This window comes from Echinops telfairi, unplaced genomic scaffold (genome assembly GCF_000313985.2).
Source record: "Echinops telfairi isolate 266 unplaced genomic scaffold, ASM31398v2 ScPeMD7_60;HRSCAF=208, whole genome shotgun sequence".
In the NCBI taxonomy this organism is placed as follows: Eukaryota; Metazoa; Chordata; class Mammalia; order Afrosoricida; family Tenrecidae; genus Echinops; species Echinops telfairi.
In genome coordinates this window covers 40,166,726-40,187,413 of record NW_022103958.1, presented here as the reverse complement: position 1 = coordinate 40,187,413, position 20,688 = coordinate 40,166,726, and the positions used below count along the sequence as shown (strand labels likewise).

At 56.2% G+C, this 20,688-nt stretch overlaps 1 protein-coding gene across 1 annotated transcript in view; it reads right to left on the bottom strand.

Moving 5' to 3' along the window:
- Positions 1-192: 192 nt before the first annotated feature.
- DKK3 (dickkopf WNT signaling pathway inhibitor 3) overlaps positions 193-20,688 on the bottom strand; it is a 43,236-nt gene continuing 22,740 nt past the window's right edge. The window contains exons 5-8 of the mRNA XM_004711612.2: positions 4,799-4,891; positions 3,543-3,687; positions 2,616-2,772; positions 193-1,738 (exon numbers count right to left, since the gene is read on the bottom strand). Coding sequence (XP_004711669.1) covers positions 1,525-1,738; positions 2,616-2,772; positions 3,543-3,687; positions 4,799-4,891 — 609 coding nt within the window. The 3' untranslated portion in view covers positions 193-1,524. The remainder of the gene's footprint in view (positions 1,739-2,615; positions 2,773-3,542; positions 3,688-4,798; positions 4,892-20,688) is intronic.

Here is a 20,688-nt window from a genome sequence, read left to right as displayed (position 1 = left end):
CCCCCCCGAAAAAAACAGGTCATCCTTTCAGGATCATTGGACTCTAAAAGAAGGGTGTTTCCATCGTCTGGAAATTTTACTTATTTGGAGAAGAGAGGGAAAAAGTGCACCCCCCCCCATGCCAGTATTCTATTTTTCCTGTTTGCATAGGTTTTATGTTTACTCAAAGTCAAAATAAAGCAGTCCAAGAACTACAGGAGCAGTTGAAGTGATTTATGCTTCTAAATGCAACACATGTGCTTGTACATAAGTTAAATCTCAAGAGAAAGCATGCTTAGACAGCCGTGTGCCACGCGTCATCGCTCTGCACGGAGGTGTGAGGCCGGTGGTCGAGCGGTCGGGGCGGGGGCAGCGGTCGGATAGTGCAGCCGGGTTGCAGGTTGCGGAGTCATGCGGAGTGGCTGGCCTCCTGGTGGCTGGCGGCTAAGCAGTTCTGCACATCGTAATCCTAACTTTCCACTGGTTCCTGACAAGGTAGCTAATGCATGTTCTCCAATCCTGTTCCTTCCACGTGAATAACGTAAGAAGCACAGGGGCCCTGTCAGGACCATTCATCTTTTCTACAATGAGGGCTGGCTCCCCACTGGTGAGAACACTGCTATCTATGTCTAACCAAGAAACCAAACAAGCTCACTGCCACCACGTCGGTGCCGATTCCTAGCAACCCTTCAGGACAGGGTTTCCCTATGGGAGTCGTAGGCATCTAATCTCATAGGGATGGGTCACCTTGTTGGTCATCCAGATCTGCCTGAAAAACCCCAAAACGTCCTTCCTGTCTCATTTAGGGTGAGCTGTCATTGGCACAGAGGCTGGCGTGCAGTAGGGGAGTCCTGGACTTGTAGTCACACCCTTGGAGACCCTGCCATGGTCTCCACAAGCTGTGTGATCTGGACAAGAGACAAGGTGTCTGAGCCTCCCAGACCCCTGGCCAATGAGAATGGCGGCCTATCCCCAGACCTCGGCCACAGGCAGGAGAACGCTGTGGGCCATGGGGTAGGAGCCCAGGGAGCTGTCTTAACTGAATGGGGGCATGGAGCGTAGAGAAAGCGGAACGGCAGTGGTGATGCCCGAGCAAAGAGCGGCAGGAAAATGTTACCTGCTGCATTTCCGCCAGGTTTGTGCTCACAAAGCAAGGCACCCGTGTAAGAGTCAGCATGTCCCCAATAACCCGGTGTGGGGAGACTACACCCTGTCCTCCCTCCCACGGCTTTCAGTAGGCACACAAGAGCAGGTGCCATCCATCTGGCAGCCACTACGGACCAGTTGCCCCTCCCCCCTAGTGTAGAAGCTCGGTCCTCCCACCCTGTCCTCTAGCAGGACAGTGGCAGTGGTGACATCATCAGGGTGCGGGTGGGTGACATATGCACAGCATCCCATGGGATCTGCGCAAACATCCCAAGCCAGACAAAATAATTGGCAAAGAGGAAACGGGAAGAAGCCTGTCGGTCCACCCCGAGAAGACACAGATGGGAAAAATAAGTTAGCTACTTCTATTGCACACGGGCTCCCGGGACAGAACTGGCTCTAGATCTCGTCTCCATCCTTGGGCTCAGGCCCCACGGCCTCCATCTCCTCGGACAGGTCCCCCACAAGGCTCTCAAGCTCCCTGCGCACCTCCTTGATGAAGCCCACATCGGTGTCCCCAGCCAGGGCCTCTTTGAGCAGCAGGTTCTCCTCCTCGCTGTCCTCCTCGCTGCTCTCACCAGACTCTGGCTTACACGTGTACACGAGGCTGTGGCTGGCAGAGACAGAGCTGTAGTTCATGGGAAGGCCGCAGCTTCCCGTAGGGACCACGCTGGGCAGGAGGCCCAGGCCTGGAGCCCTTTGCCTGCAGTGCCCCTGGGGCTGCTCCCACAGGGCCGCCTCTGACATGTCCCGAGAACAACCATGACTTCTTCGGTCAATACCTGACCTCTAAAAGAGCGCCCTACAACCTGTGGCCGTGGGCCTGGCTCCCTGCAATGGACTATGTCGGACTCTTGTGCCAGAAGCAGGCCCGGGGACCCCGGGGTCTGAGGGTTTGCAGCATCCCCATGCCCTTCGGAGCTCCTGGCCCATCTAGGCCTCTGGGCATGAGGCAGCCCCAACAACAGGGAGGGGCCCGCCTGCCACAGGAGCCAGTGGACAGGGAGCAGGGCTGGGAGGAGGTCCCTGGGCCCATCCCTCTGGGTTCTGCCATGATAGAATGGTGGGGAGAGTTCCTGGGGGCCCAAGGGCTGTGTGCTCACCGCTGGACCTTCTCTTGGCCCCTGTGAGTGTGATTGGAGCCCCTGTGCTGGTTTCCCCCCTCCCTCTTCTGGGAACCCTCTGCCCGCTCCAGCCTCTGCTTAGCCTTCAAAGCTGATGGCCTGCGGCCCTTCTCCCCTTTGCCTCTCCTGGCCCATCCACAGTCCCCTCTCAGCTTGAGCCACGGGCTAGGGGGCTAGGTGTGTCTCACGCCTTCCTGCCCAGCCCTACATTCCAGCCTGCTAATCCCAGCAACACCTGAATTCAACTTACCCCGAAGTCATGCACTTCCCCAGGCAAATCCTGCTTTAGCCCCTGAGCCCTGAGCCCCCAAGAAGCCACCTCAGGTGCTGGTGCCACCTGGAGAAGGGCGACCGGTGGGGCCTCACCTGTGGGGCTGGCAGAGCAGCCCTGTGGCGCACGGGCATCGGTCCAGTGCTCCATAGGGCTCCAGCTCCCAGCTGATGAGGTCCAGTATCCGGCTGGCGGGGTCATGACACAGCTCGCCCTCCACAGTCAGCGGTGTGCACACAGGAAACAACAGGCCTGGGACCAGGACGGCCCTCCATGAGCCAACGCCAAGAGGAGGGGAGGGGCAGAGATGGGGTGAGCCCTTCACACCCCACTGCCACCCTGGGGGCTGGGCTCGTAGAGGTGGGACAGGAGGACACAGGAGCAGCAGCAGCAGCTCCACAGGGAGCGAGCGGGGAGGCCAGAGCAGTCAGGGAGGGCTGCCTGGAAGAGGTGCCACCGGAGACTGGAAAAGGTAAGGAGAGGAGCCCAGGCACTCTGGCGGGGTCTGCTTGGGAGGCGGTGGTGGTGGTTTGAGCAGAGAAGCGGTGGGAAGGCAGAAAAGGATGGGGCCCTGAGGGCTCATGAGAGGCCACAGGCACACATTGATTAAAGTGGGAGATACAGGGGCTCCTGCAGGGCAGCTCCAGCCCCACCCATCTTCCTGGAGGACGCTGAGGGGTGGGCAGGACTGGGGAGATAGTGAGGGAACCCAGGAAGTCTTCAGAAATATAGGGGGAAAGGGGAGAGAGCCTGGCCAGCCCTCACCTGGGAAGGTAGGCGAAGCAGTAAGCGGCCCCCACCTTCCCATCAAGGGGCGTCCCTGCCCGCCCTGGGCTCAGGTGTGCTGCAGAAAGCAACACCATGGGTCACTGAGGTGGGTTTGATGCAATGGCAAAAACAGTGACCACGTACCCCTCCCTCTTTCCCTCCCCACCTCCACCCAGGAGGGGGCTTGCAGACAGGAGCCCATGAGGGGTGGTGTCTCAGAGGGGTGGGTGTCTCGGGGCAGGGCGCCCACCCACCTCTGTGGAAGGCGCAGCACAGCCCGGACTGGCAGTCCCTCTGGTTGTCGCAGATGGTCCCGTTGCCACCTCTGGTGGCCGCTGTGGAGCAGTGACCCCAGACGCACAGCTGGCCTCCACAGCACTCGCTGTCCCGGGTGCAGAGCTGCAGAGGCGGGAAGCAGAGGGCCAGGGGCCTGGCTGATGGCCCAGGACCCTCTTTCCCACCAAGTGGTCTAGCCCGCGGGTCCTCTCAGGGTCCCACCCGCCGCCACCGAGTCAGCTGAGGCAGCATCCCAACAAAAGCTCAAAACCAAACTCACTGGACAGAGCAGAACTGCCCCTGTGTTTTCCCATACAGGAGTGGAAAACCTTGCCTTGCTCCTGCTGCTGGTATAGAACTGCTCACCTCGAGGTGAGCAGCCCGGTGTGTAACCCACTAGGACCCGCTAGCAGCCCTGTAGACCCAAATCATACTCACTGCCAGAGTCATTCCGACTCTTGGCCACCCTAGAGGGCAGAGTAGAACTGTCCCTGTGGGTTTCTGAGACTGTAACTGTTTACAGGAGTAGAAAGCCCATCTTTCTCCCCTGGAGGGGTTGGTGGCTTTGACCCGCCAACTATTTGAATCGCAGCCCAACTCACCAGGTTCTCTGGCAACCTTACAGGACAGAGTGAAAGTGCTCTCTGGGGTTTCCAAGGTAATAAGACTTTACAAGTGCCTATATCTTTTCTCACGGTGGCTTCGAACCACCGACCTTGCAGTAAGCAGCTCAATGCTTAACACACTGTCCCACCAGTGCATCTTCTGCCCAGCACAGAGAGGAGGAAGCAGATCCTAGGCAAAGACCCCAGCCATTGTGGAAGCTATAGGGGCCAACTGGAGCTTGGCCACATAACTCACACCTTTTCAAAAAGTTGCAAGTATTGGGTGGACTTGGGAGCTGGGGAAGGCAGAAGCTGGCGAAGGGCTGGCCCCCAACTCTGGCTGCCCAGGGGTCTCTAGCTATTATCACTTAGAAGGGTCTCTCAGAGAAACAGGCAGGAGCCCTCTGCTCTCTCCTCCATCCCCCTCCCCAATCTGCTGGGCAGTCACTTGATCATGGATTGCCAATGGGCAGGGTGGCAGCCAGCCTGCAGATGGTTCCGTGGGCGACTGCCTCAGCGCTCCAGTGCCATCAGGGGCTCAACCCACGGTGGACCTGCTGACATCCACAGCAGGCTACAAGAAGCAGGCTGAGCACCCCTTCCCTTTCCGGGCCCCTGGGCATACTCACTGCCTGCTGGTCCCGGCACGGCTGGCAGGTGTACTGGAAGCTGGCAAACTGGCAGTACTTGCCCAGCCCGCAGTCCTCATCAATGATGCACTCCTGGGGGTGGGAGGAGACGCTGGGTGACTTCAGGCCCCTGCTTCCATCTCAAGGGCAGACCATCAGGTCGATAGGTGATCATGAGATGCCCTGGCAGGGCAGTGCCTCTCCTTACCCACCCCTCTCGTTGACCCCACAGGCTCAGGGACAGACAGCCCTCGCTGCTCAGTCCTGCACAGGCACCAGCCTCAAAGGTAGGCTCACTGCTAGCACATCTGACTGGGGCCCAGAGCAAGGCCTGGCTTCCACGCCATCCAACTCTCCCAGGTCCACACGTTTTACACATCCAGGCCAGGAGAATGCAGGCTTACTCAAGAGCTAGTCTACATGGAATAGATTTAACTCAGAGTGCTAGTGGGGTGCCCAGGCGGCCCAGAGAAGGCTGGAGTCTGTGCCCAGCAGTACCCACTGCCGGGCAGGGCAGTCAGATTTGAAGTTAGCACAGACAGTCTGGGGTCGCGGCTTCCTTTGATCCTGGCCGTGAAGTAAAGGCAGTGGCTAGCTTGACATAAGGGGTTCAGCCCATGCCAGCCTAGGTATCTCCCCATGGCTTCCAGCTCTGCCCACAGGAAGGGAGGCAGGAGGGTGGGAAGGAGAAGTGAAGTTATCTGCCCATCCCTGAGGAGCTTCAAGTCAGCAGGCCGAGGGGCAGCAGCTCTAAGGCAGGGGAGCCAGGGCAGAAGATGAAGGAGCAGCCACCCTCTAAGCTGACAGGGTGGTACAGGATCTCACTGACCACCACCCCACCCCCCACCAAGCAGCAAACCCCAAAAAACCCAAACCCGTGCCATTCCAGTGAGTTGACTCATTGAAACACTATGTCAGGTCTCCGAGCTTGTTTGGTGGAAGCAGACAGCCTCCTCTTTCTCCCTGGGATCGGCTGGTGGATTTGACCCACCAACCTTGCAGTTAGCACAAGGTTGGGTGTTAAGAGTAGACCAGCCTCTAACATCCATGGGGGTCTGTAGGAGCAATTGTACAGCTATATAATATAGAAATCATAGTAAAGTCATGGAAGATAGGAATAGAGTGAAATAAAGGAATCAGACACGGGACAGCCATGATCTCAGCAGCCAGGTCCTCACAGAGGCGGGGAGGAGAGAGCGTATGCTCTTTCTGACCAAGGCCTATACAGTGAACCCTCGCCACTTCGCGCTTCGACTTCCGCGGCTTCACTCTATCGCGGTTTTTGCGTAACAGCACCCACTGCCTACACCCGCTCCTTCAGAGGAAAAAGACGGCGACCCACCTGTAGAGTACATCCCTTAAGTCATTTCATAGGCTATTGATTACAGTATTTGTAAGAACTATGTATAATAATACTGTATGTGAAATATGTAATACTGTAAACTAGATGCCATAAATAATATAATAAATAAAAAATGATAATTGTAACATCCAAAATGTTTTACTGTATTTTCCCTTTTTTGTTTAATAAATTGGGTAATACGAGTGTAATGGTGACTAAAGGGTGTTTTTTCATGTCCTCTATGCTCTAACTATGAAAATATTTGATTTACAAATAAGGAATCCTACTTCGCGGAATTTCATTTATCACGGTAGGGTCTAGAACTGATTAACCGCGATAAACGAGGGTTCACTGTATGTACTTAGTGGCGTGCAAGTTACATGTCACAGGAAGAGGTTGTACAATAGGCATAAATGCGTCACAGGAAGGGGATGAGTTTGGGTGTGCATGTAATCGGAAGGGGAGGGGCGATGGGTACACATGTGACAAGATGGGCGGACCCCAGACTCAAGATGGAAGCCTAATCTTGATCATCCTTGAATGGGCTAGACCTTCTTTGGGCTCTCGTTCAGGGAGACAATCTACTATCCTTATCAGAAGGGAGTGGGCCCTACTTAGGGTGGGGCAGACTATACAGTCTGATGGCTCTAGCTTGCTAATAACCCCCAGGGAGAATAACCTCTGACCTGCTTGCATTGACCTCCAAGTGTACAGTCGTTTACCATGTGCAGCAAGCAGATATCTGGGGGAGACAATCTGGGGAAAAGCCCCTTTATATCCCACACACCACCCTGTGGGAGAATGACCAGGCTTTCTACTCTCATTGAGAGTTAGAGCCCCGGAAACCCAAAGGGGTCACTTCTCCTCTGTCCTTGAGGACCGTGGGTGCTGCCACCTGGAGACAGGCTCAGAGAGGCTTAGTGGCTCCCCCAGATACTCTGGCTGGTACAGGGTAGAGCGGACTCTCCCCCCAACCTCGTGTGCCCATGAGCGCAGTGGGCTCTGGAGCTGCGCCTTAGCCGGGCACTGAGAATACCTCCTCTCAGGCAGTGTGGTGTGTGCCCCAGTGCGGGTCCTATGGGGAGGTTGGGGGGAGCACTCCATCCTGAGCAACCACGGGGAGCGAGGCCCAGCCAGTGGGGCTTCAAGCAGGTTCAAGCTGGTCCCATCATGGCTGATGCAGCCAAATTGGGAACCGGCCCAGAGGTTTAAGATCGAGGTCACCTGTGTCCACAGGTACAGATAAGCGATAAGAGCTGGAGACTCATGGGATCCAGGAACAGGTATGGGAGTAGCAATACCAGGAGGGCAGTGGGAAGGGGGACTGGGTGCAACGATTGACCCAGACCCTGCTCCAGAAGGAAGAACAACAGAAATCATAGGGGAAGGGAGACAGCGGTCAGTGTGAGAGATGAAAATAATAATCATTTCTAATCTATCAAGGGATCACGAGGGTGGGAGGGTGGGGAAAGAGGAGCTGATACCAAAGACTCGATAGAAAATGTCTAGAAAAGAATGATAGCAACATACGTACAAATATGCTTAATACAATTGATGTATTTTAACAATAAAAAAATTTTTAAAAGATCTAGGTCACGTAGCACAATAGCCCCAGAACGGGACATTCACAGGAGGCGTTCCAGGGACCCGGAGCCTGAGACCGCCAGGTCTATGGAGTGAGACACGCCTTCAAGGCAGTGTGGTCAGCTGCTGTCTCCAAGCGGGGCAGCTATGTCCCTGTGGTCAGGCAAGAGATCTGGTTGCTATGCAACCACACGTGCACTCGGTCTGTAAGAGGGACATTACCTTTCTAGCAGGATGTTCAGTAGTCTCTCCCCAGCGACCAGCCCACCTTTGGCAAGTTCAGGTTCCCTTTTTGTCATCCATGACAGAACCTGGGTGGGCAGGGTTGCACTCCTGCCTTGTGAACTGAGAAACACTGGGTTCCACATGTGCTGTGGAAAGCTGGGAGTCTGCAGGGGAGGGGGGAAGTGGGGAGGCATCACTGGGTGTTCTGGGTCTGGGTGTTCCCTGGCCAACCTTACAGGGCCAAAGAACATGTTGCTTGGTTCAAGGTGTCCTCTGCATGACCCTGCTGCATGTCCAGCCTGGACCCCAGTCCCCAGCCTGGTGCCTATTAGCGTGTGGGCCCTGAGACCTGACTCACTGCAAACTCCCTGCCCTTGAGCCGATTCCGAAGCACAGCACCCCCGCAGGACAGGGCAGGACGGGCTCTGTGGGTTGCCAAGACTGTAACTCCTACTGTCCTCAACACAGCGAGGGTGGAGGCTTAAGGCAAAGAAACTGCTGAGACTTAAGGCAAAGGACCTGCCCAACCACACCCAGATGGTCCGCAGTGGAGTTGAGACTCCAGGTCAGTGGTTCCACTTTCCAGATGGTGCTAGGGCGGCCACCATGGCTCTCCTCGCTGAGCACCAACCAGGCTCCACTCCCTCAGTCCTGGCTTGGCAGGGCCTGCCTCCCAGCCTCAGGGGCAGGAGGCAGAAATTCATGGCTGCAGGCCTCTGGGACTGTGGGATATAAAAAGACTTTCCCCCAGCTTTGTCTCCCCCAAAGATACAGCCAATCATTAGAGGCTATTTGCCAGCACATGGTGGGAGGTCAGATGCATTCAGCCTTCAGACTACTGTCTGGCTCTACCTGTGGCCCATTCCCTGCTGTTAAGGACCATGGATTACTTCTCCCTGAAGGCTTGCAGACATCAGTCTGGTCCACTGTAAGAGGGGTTCACACCCTACTGATAATGGTTTCCATGGAGAGCCAGAGAACAGGTCAAACCTGCTCAGTGACATCCAAAGTTAGGCTGCTATCCTGAATCTAGGATCTGCCCATCTTGTCACATGTGTGTCCCCAATCCCTCCCCTTCCTATTGCATGTATACCCCTAGATCGTCCCCCTCCCATTACTGTATTACAACTCCTTCCTGTGATGTATGTCCTTACCTGTAAGGAGGGGGGGGGGGGTTGTATGCCCACCAAAGGTATATAAGCCTTGGTTAGAAATAAAGAGCTCTCTCACCCTCCCCACCCCCGTCCTCTCCCCACCAACCCCACCCCCACCGGTCCTCGCTCCCCTGTTCCTTCTCCCCTTGCCCTCCTTCCCCTCTCCCTCTCTCCTGACCTCTTGTCTCCCATCTCCACGTGGACCACCAAGCAGGGCTGAAGTGAGCATGCTACCATGAAATGTGTCTGACTCCATTATTTCCATCTCTCTTCTCTCTCTCCTTATTTTCTATGACTTTATTATAATATATATAGATATTTAACCGCACAATTGCGCCTATCGAACCTGCAATTAGTAGTGGGGGGCTGGCCTTCCCCCACATGGGATCGTCATTACAGCCCAATGACAGAAGCCAGCTGCCTCGGCTCTCTGGGCTCCTCAGTCCCAGCCACTCCCGGCTGTCCCGTGCTGATGGTGGAGTCTGACGAGCTGTCTGGCTCTTGGCAAGGGGAACTGAGGCCATTCCGAGCAGGCCTCCTGGCAGTCTGGGAGAGGGAGCTATATTTAGCGAGCTGGCCAGGGAGCAGGGCTGGCCAGGGAGTGGGACGGCAGGACTGTTTCTCAGCCCTTGGGCTCAGATGCCAGCAGAGGTGGGGCTGACAAGGAACAGATTTGGCAGAAGTGCTGGGCCTGGAAACGTCCCTGGTGCTCAGAGGCTATCAGGACTCATGGAAAGTGGCTCCGGCTCCATCCTGTCCTCTGTCCCTGCTTTTCAGACCCCAGTAGCTCAGAGCAGGGAGGCTCCGTGGGGAAAAGCCAACACACAGCCCTGCGAGGCCTTCCCAGACACCTCCGGGCCAGGCTCCTTTGTAAGCCTCAGCTCTCCGCACCTCGGGGTCCCACACCACAAAATCATCCTGGGCATTCCCATGAGGCCCAAGGGAGCAGACCACCTCTCTGGGGCTGGGAGTCTCTCCTGGGCCTCCCCTGTGAGGATTTTGCACACTGTACCTGGACCAGAAGGCCAAGTGGACACAAGAGCCTGCGGTGTCCACCACACACCCTAGGGTGCTCTCTGGACCCCGCACGTTCCCCCCATGCACACAGGTATCACAGAAGAAAAAGGTGACCAGATGGACCCTCAACCCATCCCCACTCTGCGGAGGTGAAGACCAAGGCTCAGAGCCCATGGTTGCATCGACGAAGAAATAGCCAAGACTTAACCCTTCATCTATCACTCTTCCCTGCATCCCATCGCCTCCAAACACCCCACCACCGCCGCCCAAGAAGCAGGGGGCTCACAGCTCTTCCGTCTGGGGACTTGCTGTCAAAGGTCACTGTCTGCTCCTGAGCCTGCAGCATGCCCTGCTGGGTGGTGACGAGGGGGCTGGAGGTGGAGGCAGGGGGCGGGACAAGCCTTCATGGTGTTGATCCAAAGGGTCCCAAGAAAGATTCCAGACCGAGTCGAGCTCATTATGCCAACCTTAGCTCTGGCTACTTGGGGTTTGATGGGGTGGGTTGTCTGTGGATGGTCACCTGTCTGTATGGGTGGGGGCAGGGCACAATTGGGTGGGCAGCCATTCCCGGCCCCAGCAGTGGACTGTGGGGCCAGTCCCTGCACACTCCAGAAGAGCTGGAGGGCCTCTCCCGGGGCTGCTCTGTGGTCTCTGAGCCGGCAGGCCCACTGCGAAGCTCAGAGGGAAGAGTGAGCCATTAAAGGGCCTGAGTGGTGGGCAGGGCCTGGGCCTCAGACCAGCAGGAGGGGATTGGGGCACTGGGAGATCAGAGGCTGTCCCCTTTGGCTGTGTATGAGAGCAGGGTCCACCAACCCGGGGTGTGGGTTGAAACTGATGGTCCACAGGGGCCAGGGCAGGCAGCCTCCCTTGATGCAATGGGATTTCCAAGTCAGACTTGCCCTCTTGTGACCTTTTTAAATCAAGCCAGTCACGGGATCCTGTCAAATGCACATGTGTCACACACGGCAGCCCCATCCCCACCCCACCCCTTCCTGGATGCCACACTGGAAACTTCCAGCTGACTTCATGGGGGGCAGGCCCCCAAGCTCACCCAGAGTTCTGACCGCATCCGCACTGCTGAGATGGGCCTGTGGAAAAAGCCAGGCAGGAGCCAGGAGCCCTGGTTTCCATGCCAACTCCCATCACTCTGCAGAACTGCCGCTTCCAGGGACAGGCGCTGCAGCTGCCCGGGTCTCCTAGGAGCCAGCACCCCAGGAAAGGGGAATGCCCCCGGCTGGGCTCAGCACCAGGGCAGGAGAACTCCCCACTCCATGTCCCCCAGGCTCAGGCACGCCCCTCTTTCTGGGAAGCCCTCTGTACCCCACAGGGTATGTTCCAGAGACAAGATTGCTCCCGTTCCAGAGATCTCGTCCAGCTGCCAGCCCACAGAGGCGGCCAGCCCCAGCTTACAGAAATGCCCGACACATTCTTTCAGCCTGAGCGGCTTTCCTCAGGAGAGTGCCAACTGCATTGAATTCCAAAGGAAACTTCATGTTCCTAAGCCATGGCTAACCAACCCAATAGGGTGCCTGTCACCCAGCCTGGGGCAGGAGCCAAGGGAGCCCCCCTCCCACTCTCCCCTTCAGGACCCCTGGCTCTGCACAACCCCCACTGCCCACTCCAAAGACAGATATCAGGAGTGAAGTCCCAGGGCCGTGCCTGGGTCTGTCCTTCAGAGATGCCTCATCCACAGGTAATGTGCCCTGTGCAGGCAGTACCTGCCATGCAAGTCAGCAGGAGCCTGGCAGGGGCACCTCTCAAGGACAGGAGGGGACCCAGTCTCCACCCCTCCCCACCACCTGGCTGTTCAGGTGGATAAGCGTTGGACTCTTAACTTCAGGTTGGTGGTTCAAACCTGCCAGTCACTCCGAGGGAGTCTGTGCCCCATAAAGATAGCTACTGTTGAGAACCCACAGGGGGCGAAATGAGTTTGAGTCACCTTGGTGGTCGTGGGCTTGGGGACTGCAGAGGAGGAAACTGAGGTGCAGAGGTGCTGAGGGGTGGAGTGAGGGTGAGAACCCTGCTCTGCTGCCAGTCCTTAGCCCAGGTGAGACTGCTCCAGGGCTACCTTGCATCTGGCCTTGTTCTTGGCCCATCCTATCCTCTGAGGGGGAGCCTTCCAGAGCAGGTAACGTAACGATGGAAGGGGAGGCGAGCAGAACCTACAGCAAAAGCGACAACTTCCCACTGAAACGGTGAAAGTGAGAGGCCCCAGACAGCCCCTTCTCACGAGCTCCGGCTGTCTCCCCTCCGTGAGGAAAATGGAGACCTTCTCAGGAGCAGCCTCTCCATCAGTGCCTGTCCTGGGCCCACCTGCCACCCAGCAGCACCCCATGCTCAGGCCTAGATCAGGGCCCACACGCCAGGATGCTCTGTGCTCCCCACAGGTGGCTCAGGAAGAGAAGCTCCTGGCTCCCAGGAACTCGATGCCAGGGGAAGATGCTGAGAACCCAAGAGGAGCAGGGCGGCTTCACTCCTTGCAAATCTGCCCTCTTGAGAGGCTGGTCTTCCCTCCTACTCAGGGTGGGAAGCTGGGGAGGCCCCCCGCCCTGTGGTTTAGAACTCACTGTCAGACTCCGACATGAGAGCCAGAGGGGACTCTGATGTCCACACAAAGCCCATTCCACCCCCACCCCAACACCTCATGCCTGCTGAGGTCACCCTCAATGCCGGCATCATGGGGTCCCCAGCCTGGGCCCCTCTCCCCCTCCACCACCTTCCGCACTGCAGCCCACGTTGTTTTCCAAGACACACATCTGATTACGCAAGCCCTGGATGATACGTGCTTGGAAAACCACTCCGGCCGCAGGGCCTTCTCCAACAACGCAGGCTGCACTGGGTCAGTCCACGATAATGGGAGGAGACAGGCGGCCTGCCAGGCCCTGGGGAGGGTCGGACTGCATCCGGGCACTGGCAGAGTGAAATCCTGTGACAAGAGCGCAGGGGTGTCCCCAGTGACCAGGGGGAGGAGCGGGGACCTGAGATCCTGTCAGCGGAGAGCTCTTGACTCTGGCTCCACCAGGCAGTGGTTGGACACCCAGGAGACAGCCCTCAACAATACCTGCCAGCACCGGGCATCCCGGAATGGGTCTCAACAGTCCTGTGACCAGAAAGGGCGCTCCCACCCTGCAAATGAAGAGCCTGGCTTGGGGTTTACACCCCAGTAGGGTCTGGGGTTAGTTGGCAGCAGGCTGGATCGGCAGGGCTCTGGGGCGCTTGATTCTAGTAGAATCACCAAGGTCATGAGTCCCTGTGAGACTGTCACTCTGAGGACATGCCACCGGGCACTGGCCTTTCCACCTTCTTTGCTTGCTAGACCCTGGGACCCCAAACTACAGGGCACAGCAGTCAGTGCCCACCTGCCTGCCTGCATGACCTCCAGACCACCCTCTCCAGGAACCCCAAGACCCAGAATGTGGTCTACGCTTCTAGAATGCCTGTACCTCTCTTGTCTGTCAGCAACTCCTCAACCATCGTTAAGGGCCAAATGTCTCCTCCGGGACGAGACCTGGTGCCTCTCCTTGGTGGCACGGTACCCTCAGGACAAACACCCCCTACCCCGCCAACAATCGGGATGGTTGGATGGATACTTTGGGGCTCTGAGGACCCACAGGCATCGTAAGACTTGCGGAGCCTCACTCTGGGAACCACGACGTAGGTCGAGAGGACTGCAAGTGTCTACAACCAGATTGTCTCTTTGAGGTCAGTCCTGTCCAGTCAGCAGCTGGGGTAACCCATGCTTACTGGTGCTTCCGGCCTGTGTCCTGTGTGTGCAATCGTGGGCCTCATCTCCACCCAGGGTAGGAGGAAGCTGAAAGGGCAAAGGTGGCATGCCCCTCACCCTTTGGATCTCTCCCCTAAGGCGCCCTATGGCTGATACAGCCCGGGAGAAACTGTCTTCTTTCAGACAAAGAGCTGAATGAGATTAGTCACAGGACCCCCTGGCCCTGGCTAAGCCCGGGACTGGCCACATGAGTAACTTTAGGAGCCGTTCGTTCATTCAAAGCCAAGAACAATGGGTCCGACGGAAGTGCTGCTAGCACTTTACAGCGATGACACAAAGCTGGACAGATCGCGAGCGCTTTGTCACTGCGCAGTGACCTGCGTGCTGGTTAAATTCAGGATGCGTCCTCTGGGGTGGTGGGGGTGGGGGTGGGGGGGTGTTTCCCTCCATGTTTACTCCATTGGTTTCTTGTTTACTCTTCCCATGAGTCAGAGAGCTGAGCCAGTCTAAATCCCTGACAATTGTTTTCACTTTGCCTCGGGAGGAAAGTCACGAAAGTCACAAACGTGCCAGGCTTGCCTCTGTGTATTGAGGGCTTTAAAAGCTTGTGGGGAATTTCCACAATCGTTTCCATGACACTGTCCCTGGACTTTCCCCAAGGACCCTCCTGCGTCCTCCAGGCTCCGGAGACAGCTCTTAGAGAGATAGCTCTCTAAGATAGCTCTCTAAGGAGATAGCTCTCTAAGACAGCTCTCTAAGAAGCTCTCCAATCATTTGGACGCTGAAAGGCTGATGACCAGGCCCTCTGTCTTATCTCCTTTGGCACAAATGGGTTTGTGCTGGTTCCCAAACCTAAAGGGCTGGCGATGGGGGCTCACCCAGCAACACCGCAAAACCAAGGATTGGGGACCAGCCTGCATGAAGAGCAAGCCCAATACAGGCCAAAGCCGCAGGGTCCACTCGCAGGCATGCTGAGCCAGGAGGACAGCAGAGCTTCCCCTCAGGGATCCAGGGCACCGGTGGGCTCAATCTAAGAGCGAGTGTGAGAACTGGGCAGTGGCCTGTCCGGGGATGGGTCAGAACGGACTCCCCGGCACCTCACAACTGTAACAGCAAGAAGTTGTGACAAAAGTAGGCTGCTCTCTCTTAGAGGGAGGCTCTCAAAACACACCAGAATCACGCCATGGTGTCGAGACCGACTCATTGAGACACCCCCGCCCCCGCCCCCTGTGGGTTTCGGAGATGCTAACTATTTACAGGAGTAGAAACCAAGCCTGTCCTTCTCCCTCGGAGCTACTGCTGGTTTCAAACTACCGACCATGTAGATCGCAGCCTAACATGTCACCACTATGCCACCAGGGCTGGTGTGTGTGTGTGTGTGTGTGTGTGTGTGTGTGTGTGTGTGTGTGACCTTTTGCTTATAGCCTAGTGTTCTCAACCACACTGCTACCAAGCACCCCAAGAGTCCCTCCATCCGCCCCCTGCCCAATAGAGCCGCTCTTCTCTATAACACGTGGGATTGCAGCCTAGACATTGCTCCAGCCAGCTCACCTCTGCCTGCCAGGCTGGGTCAGCACCTGCAGGCCTGAGAGGCCAGAGCTGGTGGAGGTTTCTGAGATGGAGTGATCGGGGGTCCTAGAACAAGCAGTCAGAGAGCTGGAGAAGAGACATTCTTGGAGAGAAGCCTTGGCGGCTGGGGCGCCACATGTCAGACTCCCAGCACACCATACTGCCAGTGGCGCTAGCTGCAGGCCCGTGCCCTTCCCCCAATGCCAGGGTGGTAGGCGGAACCCAGGCATCCAGACCAAAGCCCCCAGGGAAGTGGGGCTGGCCAAGTGGCTGGACCCACAGAGTATGCCCTGAACCTCTCACAGCCCCCAAAGAGGCCTAATCCAGGGGGGCCTGCCCCCCCCCCAAGTCCGGCTTCACAGGTGCATAAGTAGGCCACAACGTGGCTGGGGGCATGGTGGACCCATTTTGTTGCCCGTCTCCCCATGCAGAGGGCCCAGCTCGGGTGGGGGCTGGCTGAGGACCCCTCTGAGTGCAGAGAGGGGCACACTGCGGTGGCCTCGGGGCCTCATGCAGGTGCTCAGCCTCCCTGCACCCACCCCACGCATGGAAGGGACTCAGCTCTGAAGCCCAGAGCTCAGAGGGTGGCTGGCCACAGCCGCCCAGGGGGCCTCCGGAGACCCTGATGACGTGATCTAGAAGGACACTCTTCTTCGGCTTCCCAGGGGCCTGAGCTGAACTCTTGGCTGTAACTAGATGTCAACAGAGCCCCTGGGGTGCCTGGAAAATCTGTTACAGGGGATGGGGACATCTCCCCAGAGGGCGGCTGAAGGTAAAGAAAGCTTGCAGCCACTGGGTCACGGCCCCAGACTCCACGTTGCCCACATAGATGGACTGCAGTCAGCTTCCACCTCTGGGGGGGGCTTGGGAGGCAGGAACCTGTCTCGGGACCCAGCAGCCTCCTGGCCAGCTCTGGCCCATTGTGGCGGCCACTGTGTCCATCCACCTTGTCAAGGGCCCTCCTCTTCCCCACGGCCCCTCTCGTTCACCAAGCCTGATGTCCTTGTCCAGGACTGAGCTCTCCTGACAGTAAGTCCCGAGTAGGTGAGGTAAGGTCTCAGCATCCTTGCCTCTAGGGAGCGCTCTGACCGTACTTCTTCCAGGACAGATGTGCTGGTTCTTTTGGGGGTCCGCGGTGCTTTCTGTGTTCTTCGGCGGCCCCACAATTCAAAGGCATCGGCCCTTCTCCACATGCAGATGAGGCCCTTGAAAGTACTACGGCTTGGGTCAGGCACCCCTTAGTCCACAGAGTGACCTCCTTGCTTTTCAACACTTTGTGCAGCAGCTTTATCCAAGGCAATGCGTCCTTCGCTCTCTTGACTGCTGCTTCCGTGAGCACTGATTGTGGGTCTACGTATGATGAAATCCTTGACAATTTCAATCATTTCTCCATTTACCATGATGTTGTTACCTACTGGTCCAGGGGCGAGGATTTGGGTTGTCTGTCAGTCTGTCGCACCGGGGAGGCTTGTGTGTTGCTGGGAGGCTGGAAGCGAGGTCACCGGAATCTCAAATGCCGGCAGGGTCCCCCAGAGTGACCCGGTTTGCCTGGAGCTTCCAGACCAAGAGCAAACTACAAAGAAGGAAGAGACTGCGCCCCTGGAAGGAAGTGGCCACCGACAAGCAACGGACAGGATCCAACCAAGCCCTGCCCGCAACAAAGTCATTACACTCCCCTTCGCTTGCTCACGGTCAGCTTTAAACTCCCCGAAAAGGCTTGCAGGCTTTCCTTGCACTAAGTCTACATAAGGACTGTGTGGCCCTGTTCTGACCCACCCCCACTCAGACTTGACCAAACACTTGGGGCAGGATGACTGTGGCCACTCTCAGTAAGGTACCGCTAAGAGTCCTGGGGTTGCCTGACAAAGTCCAGAAGGCAGAAAGGACCAGACAAGAAGAATGAATGGAGACAAGAAGCCCAGGGAGGACGTGGGGTGAGTGCTGTTACATTGTGTGATTGCAATCAGTGATGTGAAACAAGATGCGTGTGAATTCTTGGATGGAAAGCGGGTTTACCATAATAAAACGCTTTCTTCCCAAAATAAAACCAAAGGGAAAGACGAAGAGAACACAAAACAAAAACAAAACTGTTCTCCTCTGTGAAGACGCTTCCCCAGGCCAGTGCCAGGACTCGGGGCAGGGGACCCAGCCTGGCCTTCACCCTGGACCTCTAGTGAGCTTCTTCCAAACCCTTCAGCCTGGCCCCTTTCCTGCCCCAGGCATTTATTCACCACCAGAATCCCCAACGCCAGCCACAACATTCTTCCACCGTGAAAGGACTCAAAGGGGAGCTTCTGGAATTTTTTAATTTCTCAAGTTGAACCAGTTACGTTAACAAGCCTTGGAAAAGCTGTAATAAGTTTCAGCCGTGGAAAAACAGGGTTTGGCCTTATTTTGCTTGCAAGAGGCCATGTCTTATTTTGCTTCTCCTTTATGGGATGCCAGGGAATGCTTCGGTCTAAGGGAAGGCGGTCTGGGCACACTCAGGTCTCCCGCCACAGACGCCCTGGGGCCACTCATCCCCGTGGACTGCTGTGGGCCTTGGCACCGAGGGGTCCCACAGCTCCCTTGCTCTGGAGGGACAGCACCAGCTCGCCAGGCCAAGGACCCCAGAAAGGACCACACCCTCCACGTGGGCTTCCTCTCTCAGTTCCTGCCGTCTAAGCGTGGGTGAGTCATTCAATAGGGCTGGGTCTCAATGTCCTTATCTGTAAAATGGGAGCAATACACTTAATGGATGCTGCTGCTATGGAAGGCTAAGGGTGGTAAGAGGACCCACTTATAATGGCATGTAGCAGGTGCCCAATAACAATTAGTGGGTCTTCCTGTTTGCCCTTTTGCAAGGCGGTGTTGTAGAGACTTGAGGGGGGGGGGGGCGGGGCACAGTGGTAGACTTGCTCCCAAATCTCAACTCTGCCACATGCTAGCTGTGTGACTTCGCAAATCCCTTACCCTCTCTGTGCTTTAACCCCTTCATGACCTGCAGGACCTGAGTGCCCTCGCCTACATTTTCCTCTGGGGTTACTAGGAAGCTGTGTCCGCCCCCTACCCCCACCCCCACACTGCCCGCAGCTGTTGGAAGGCACCTGTATTGTTGGTGCTGCTGCAAATTACAGGGCCTGGGATGAGGTGATGTGGCCTGCAGGTGGGGATTTTTGGCGAAATGTTTGTCTTCTTTTGGATTTTTTTTTTAATGGGGAGCGAAGTCCCCTGAGTATATTGCAGCGGTCCTGGACATTGGGTCAGGAGCCCGGGTGGGCAGTCGAGCTGCCACCAGAAAGGTGTGGAGTTCGAAGCCGCCAGCTTCTCCACGGGAAGACAAGCAGGAGGCGGTCCGCTTCCATAAGGATGTGCAGCCTCGGAAACCTTGGGGCTGTTCTCCTCCATCCTGCAGGGACCCGGCGGCAGAGGTTGGTGGCATTATTTGAAAGTTGCCTTTCAGAGAACGATGCCATAGCCATGCCAATGCCACATTTGCAGGCACCATATTGTTTGCACCTACCAAATCCACATGATGTTGACCCCTGAGTCCAGAGCATCTCACAAGTCTAGCCCACCTCGCCCTCCCTCCCCAAGAGGCCGAGGGACATCATGTGTCCCATATAGCAGGAAGCAACGTCCAGGAACCAGAACAAAAATTCAGAAATGCCCCCTTGATTCAGCACGCCGTTCATGGACGAACACAGGCGATATCAACAACAGAGGCAAAGAGAACATCCTTGGGCAGTGAAGGGGTTAAAGTGGGCTAGCGTTTTAGGAGAGTTTGGTAAAGGTTAATTAGCTGATAGGAAACAGGTCCTAAATAGTGCCTGCAGCACAGCAAGGGTTAGCTGCCTTTCACACCACAAATCTCAGGAAGGGGGGAGAGGGGGAGGAACAGCCCTGCCAGAGACCAACACAACTAGCCTTTGATTTGGTCTTTCTCTTCCCAAAGGGAAGGAGCTTCCTGTGGACGCTGCAGCCTGCAGCGGGGAGAAGGGGTAGAGCCAGGGCTCTGGAAACAATCAGGTGCCCTGGTGGGGGAGTGCATTACGAGTTGGGCTGCTAACTACAAGATCAACAGTTTAAATCCACCAGATCCTCAATGGGAGAAAGAGGAGGCTTTCTGCTTCAGTAAAGATTATGGCCTGGAAAACCCAGAGGACCCATCTACTTGGTTCTACTGGATGCTGGTAAGTCAGAATTGACTGGATGGTAGCAGTTTGATTTGTTTGTTTGTTAGCATCAGGAAAAGCAAGCGTGCTGGGGTGGCACCCAGGTGCATATGGGGCTGAGCCCAAGTCCTGCTTCTCCACTGCCTGAGACAGATGCAGCCTGTCCCCCTCTAGCCGCCTGGGGGCCACTGGCCTCAGGAGCAGGCCTCCTCCATCTGCAAACCCAGGCTGCCTTTCTCCCTGGCTGTGTAGCTCAGGAGGCAGGGGGCCTTTGTACCTGCTTCCTTTCCTGGGAGGCCAAGGGTGAGAACATGGAACATGCAGGCTGCTGTTGCGGTATTGTCCACATCACATTAAGATGCCAATGACCAACCTCTGCAGACACAGGGGTGTGCTCCCCACTTAGAACACTGGTTCAGAATGTCGCTCGTCAATGGCAGACACTGTACCCAGTCAACCAAAGCAACACCGAACTCATTGCCATCAAGGTGATGCCGATGCTGACTCCTTGTGACCCTCCCTAGAGGGCAAGGTGGAGCTGGCCTTTGGGTCCCAAGCCCATAGCTAGCTCTTTATGGGAGTCCACCCTGTCAACAGCCAGCACAAAGGGAAAGTGGGTGTGAGCACCCCACCGTTCCCTAACTACTCTCCTCTAACACCGCCCCATCCTAGCCATCTAAGGGCCTCTGCCAGCCCCAGGAGGGGATGAGCCCCACGTTGATGTCCACGGAGTTGCACTTTTGTGATTTCTGGTTTTTCTTTTGTTTTTTTTTAATTAAAAAAATTTTTAATCATTTTATTAGGGGCTCATAAAACTCTTATCACAATCCATACATACATCAATTGTGTAAAGTACATTTGTACATTCATTGCCCTCATCATTCTCAAAACAATTGCTCTCCACTTAAGCCCCTGGCATCAGGTCCTCATTTTTTCTCCTCCCTCCCCGCTTCCTCATGAGCCCTTGATAGTTTATAAATTATTATTTTGTTATATCTTGCCTTGTCCGATGTCTCCCTCCACCCACTTTTCTGTTGTCTGTCCCCCAGAGAGGAGGTCACATGTAGATCCTAGTAATCGGTTCCCCATTTCCAACCCACTCTCCCTCTATGCTCCCAGTA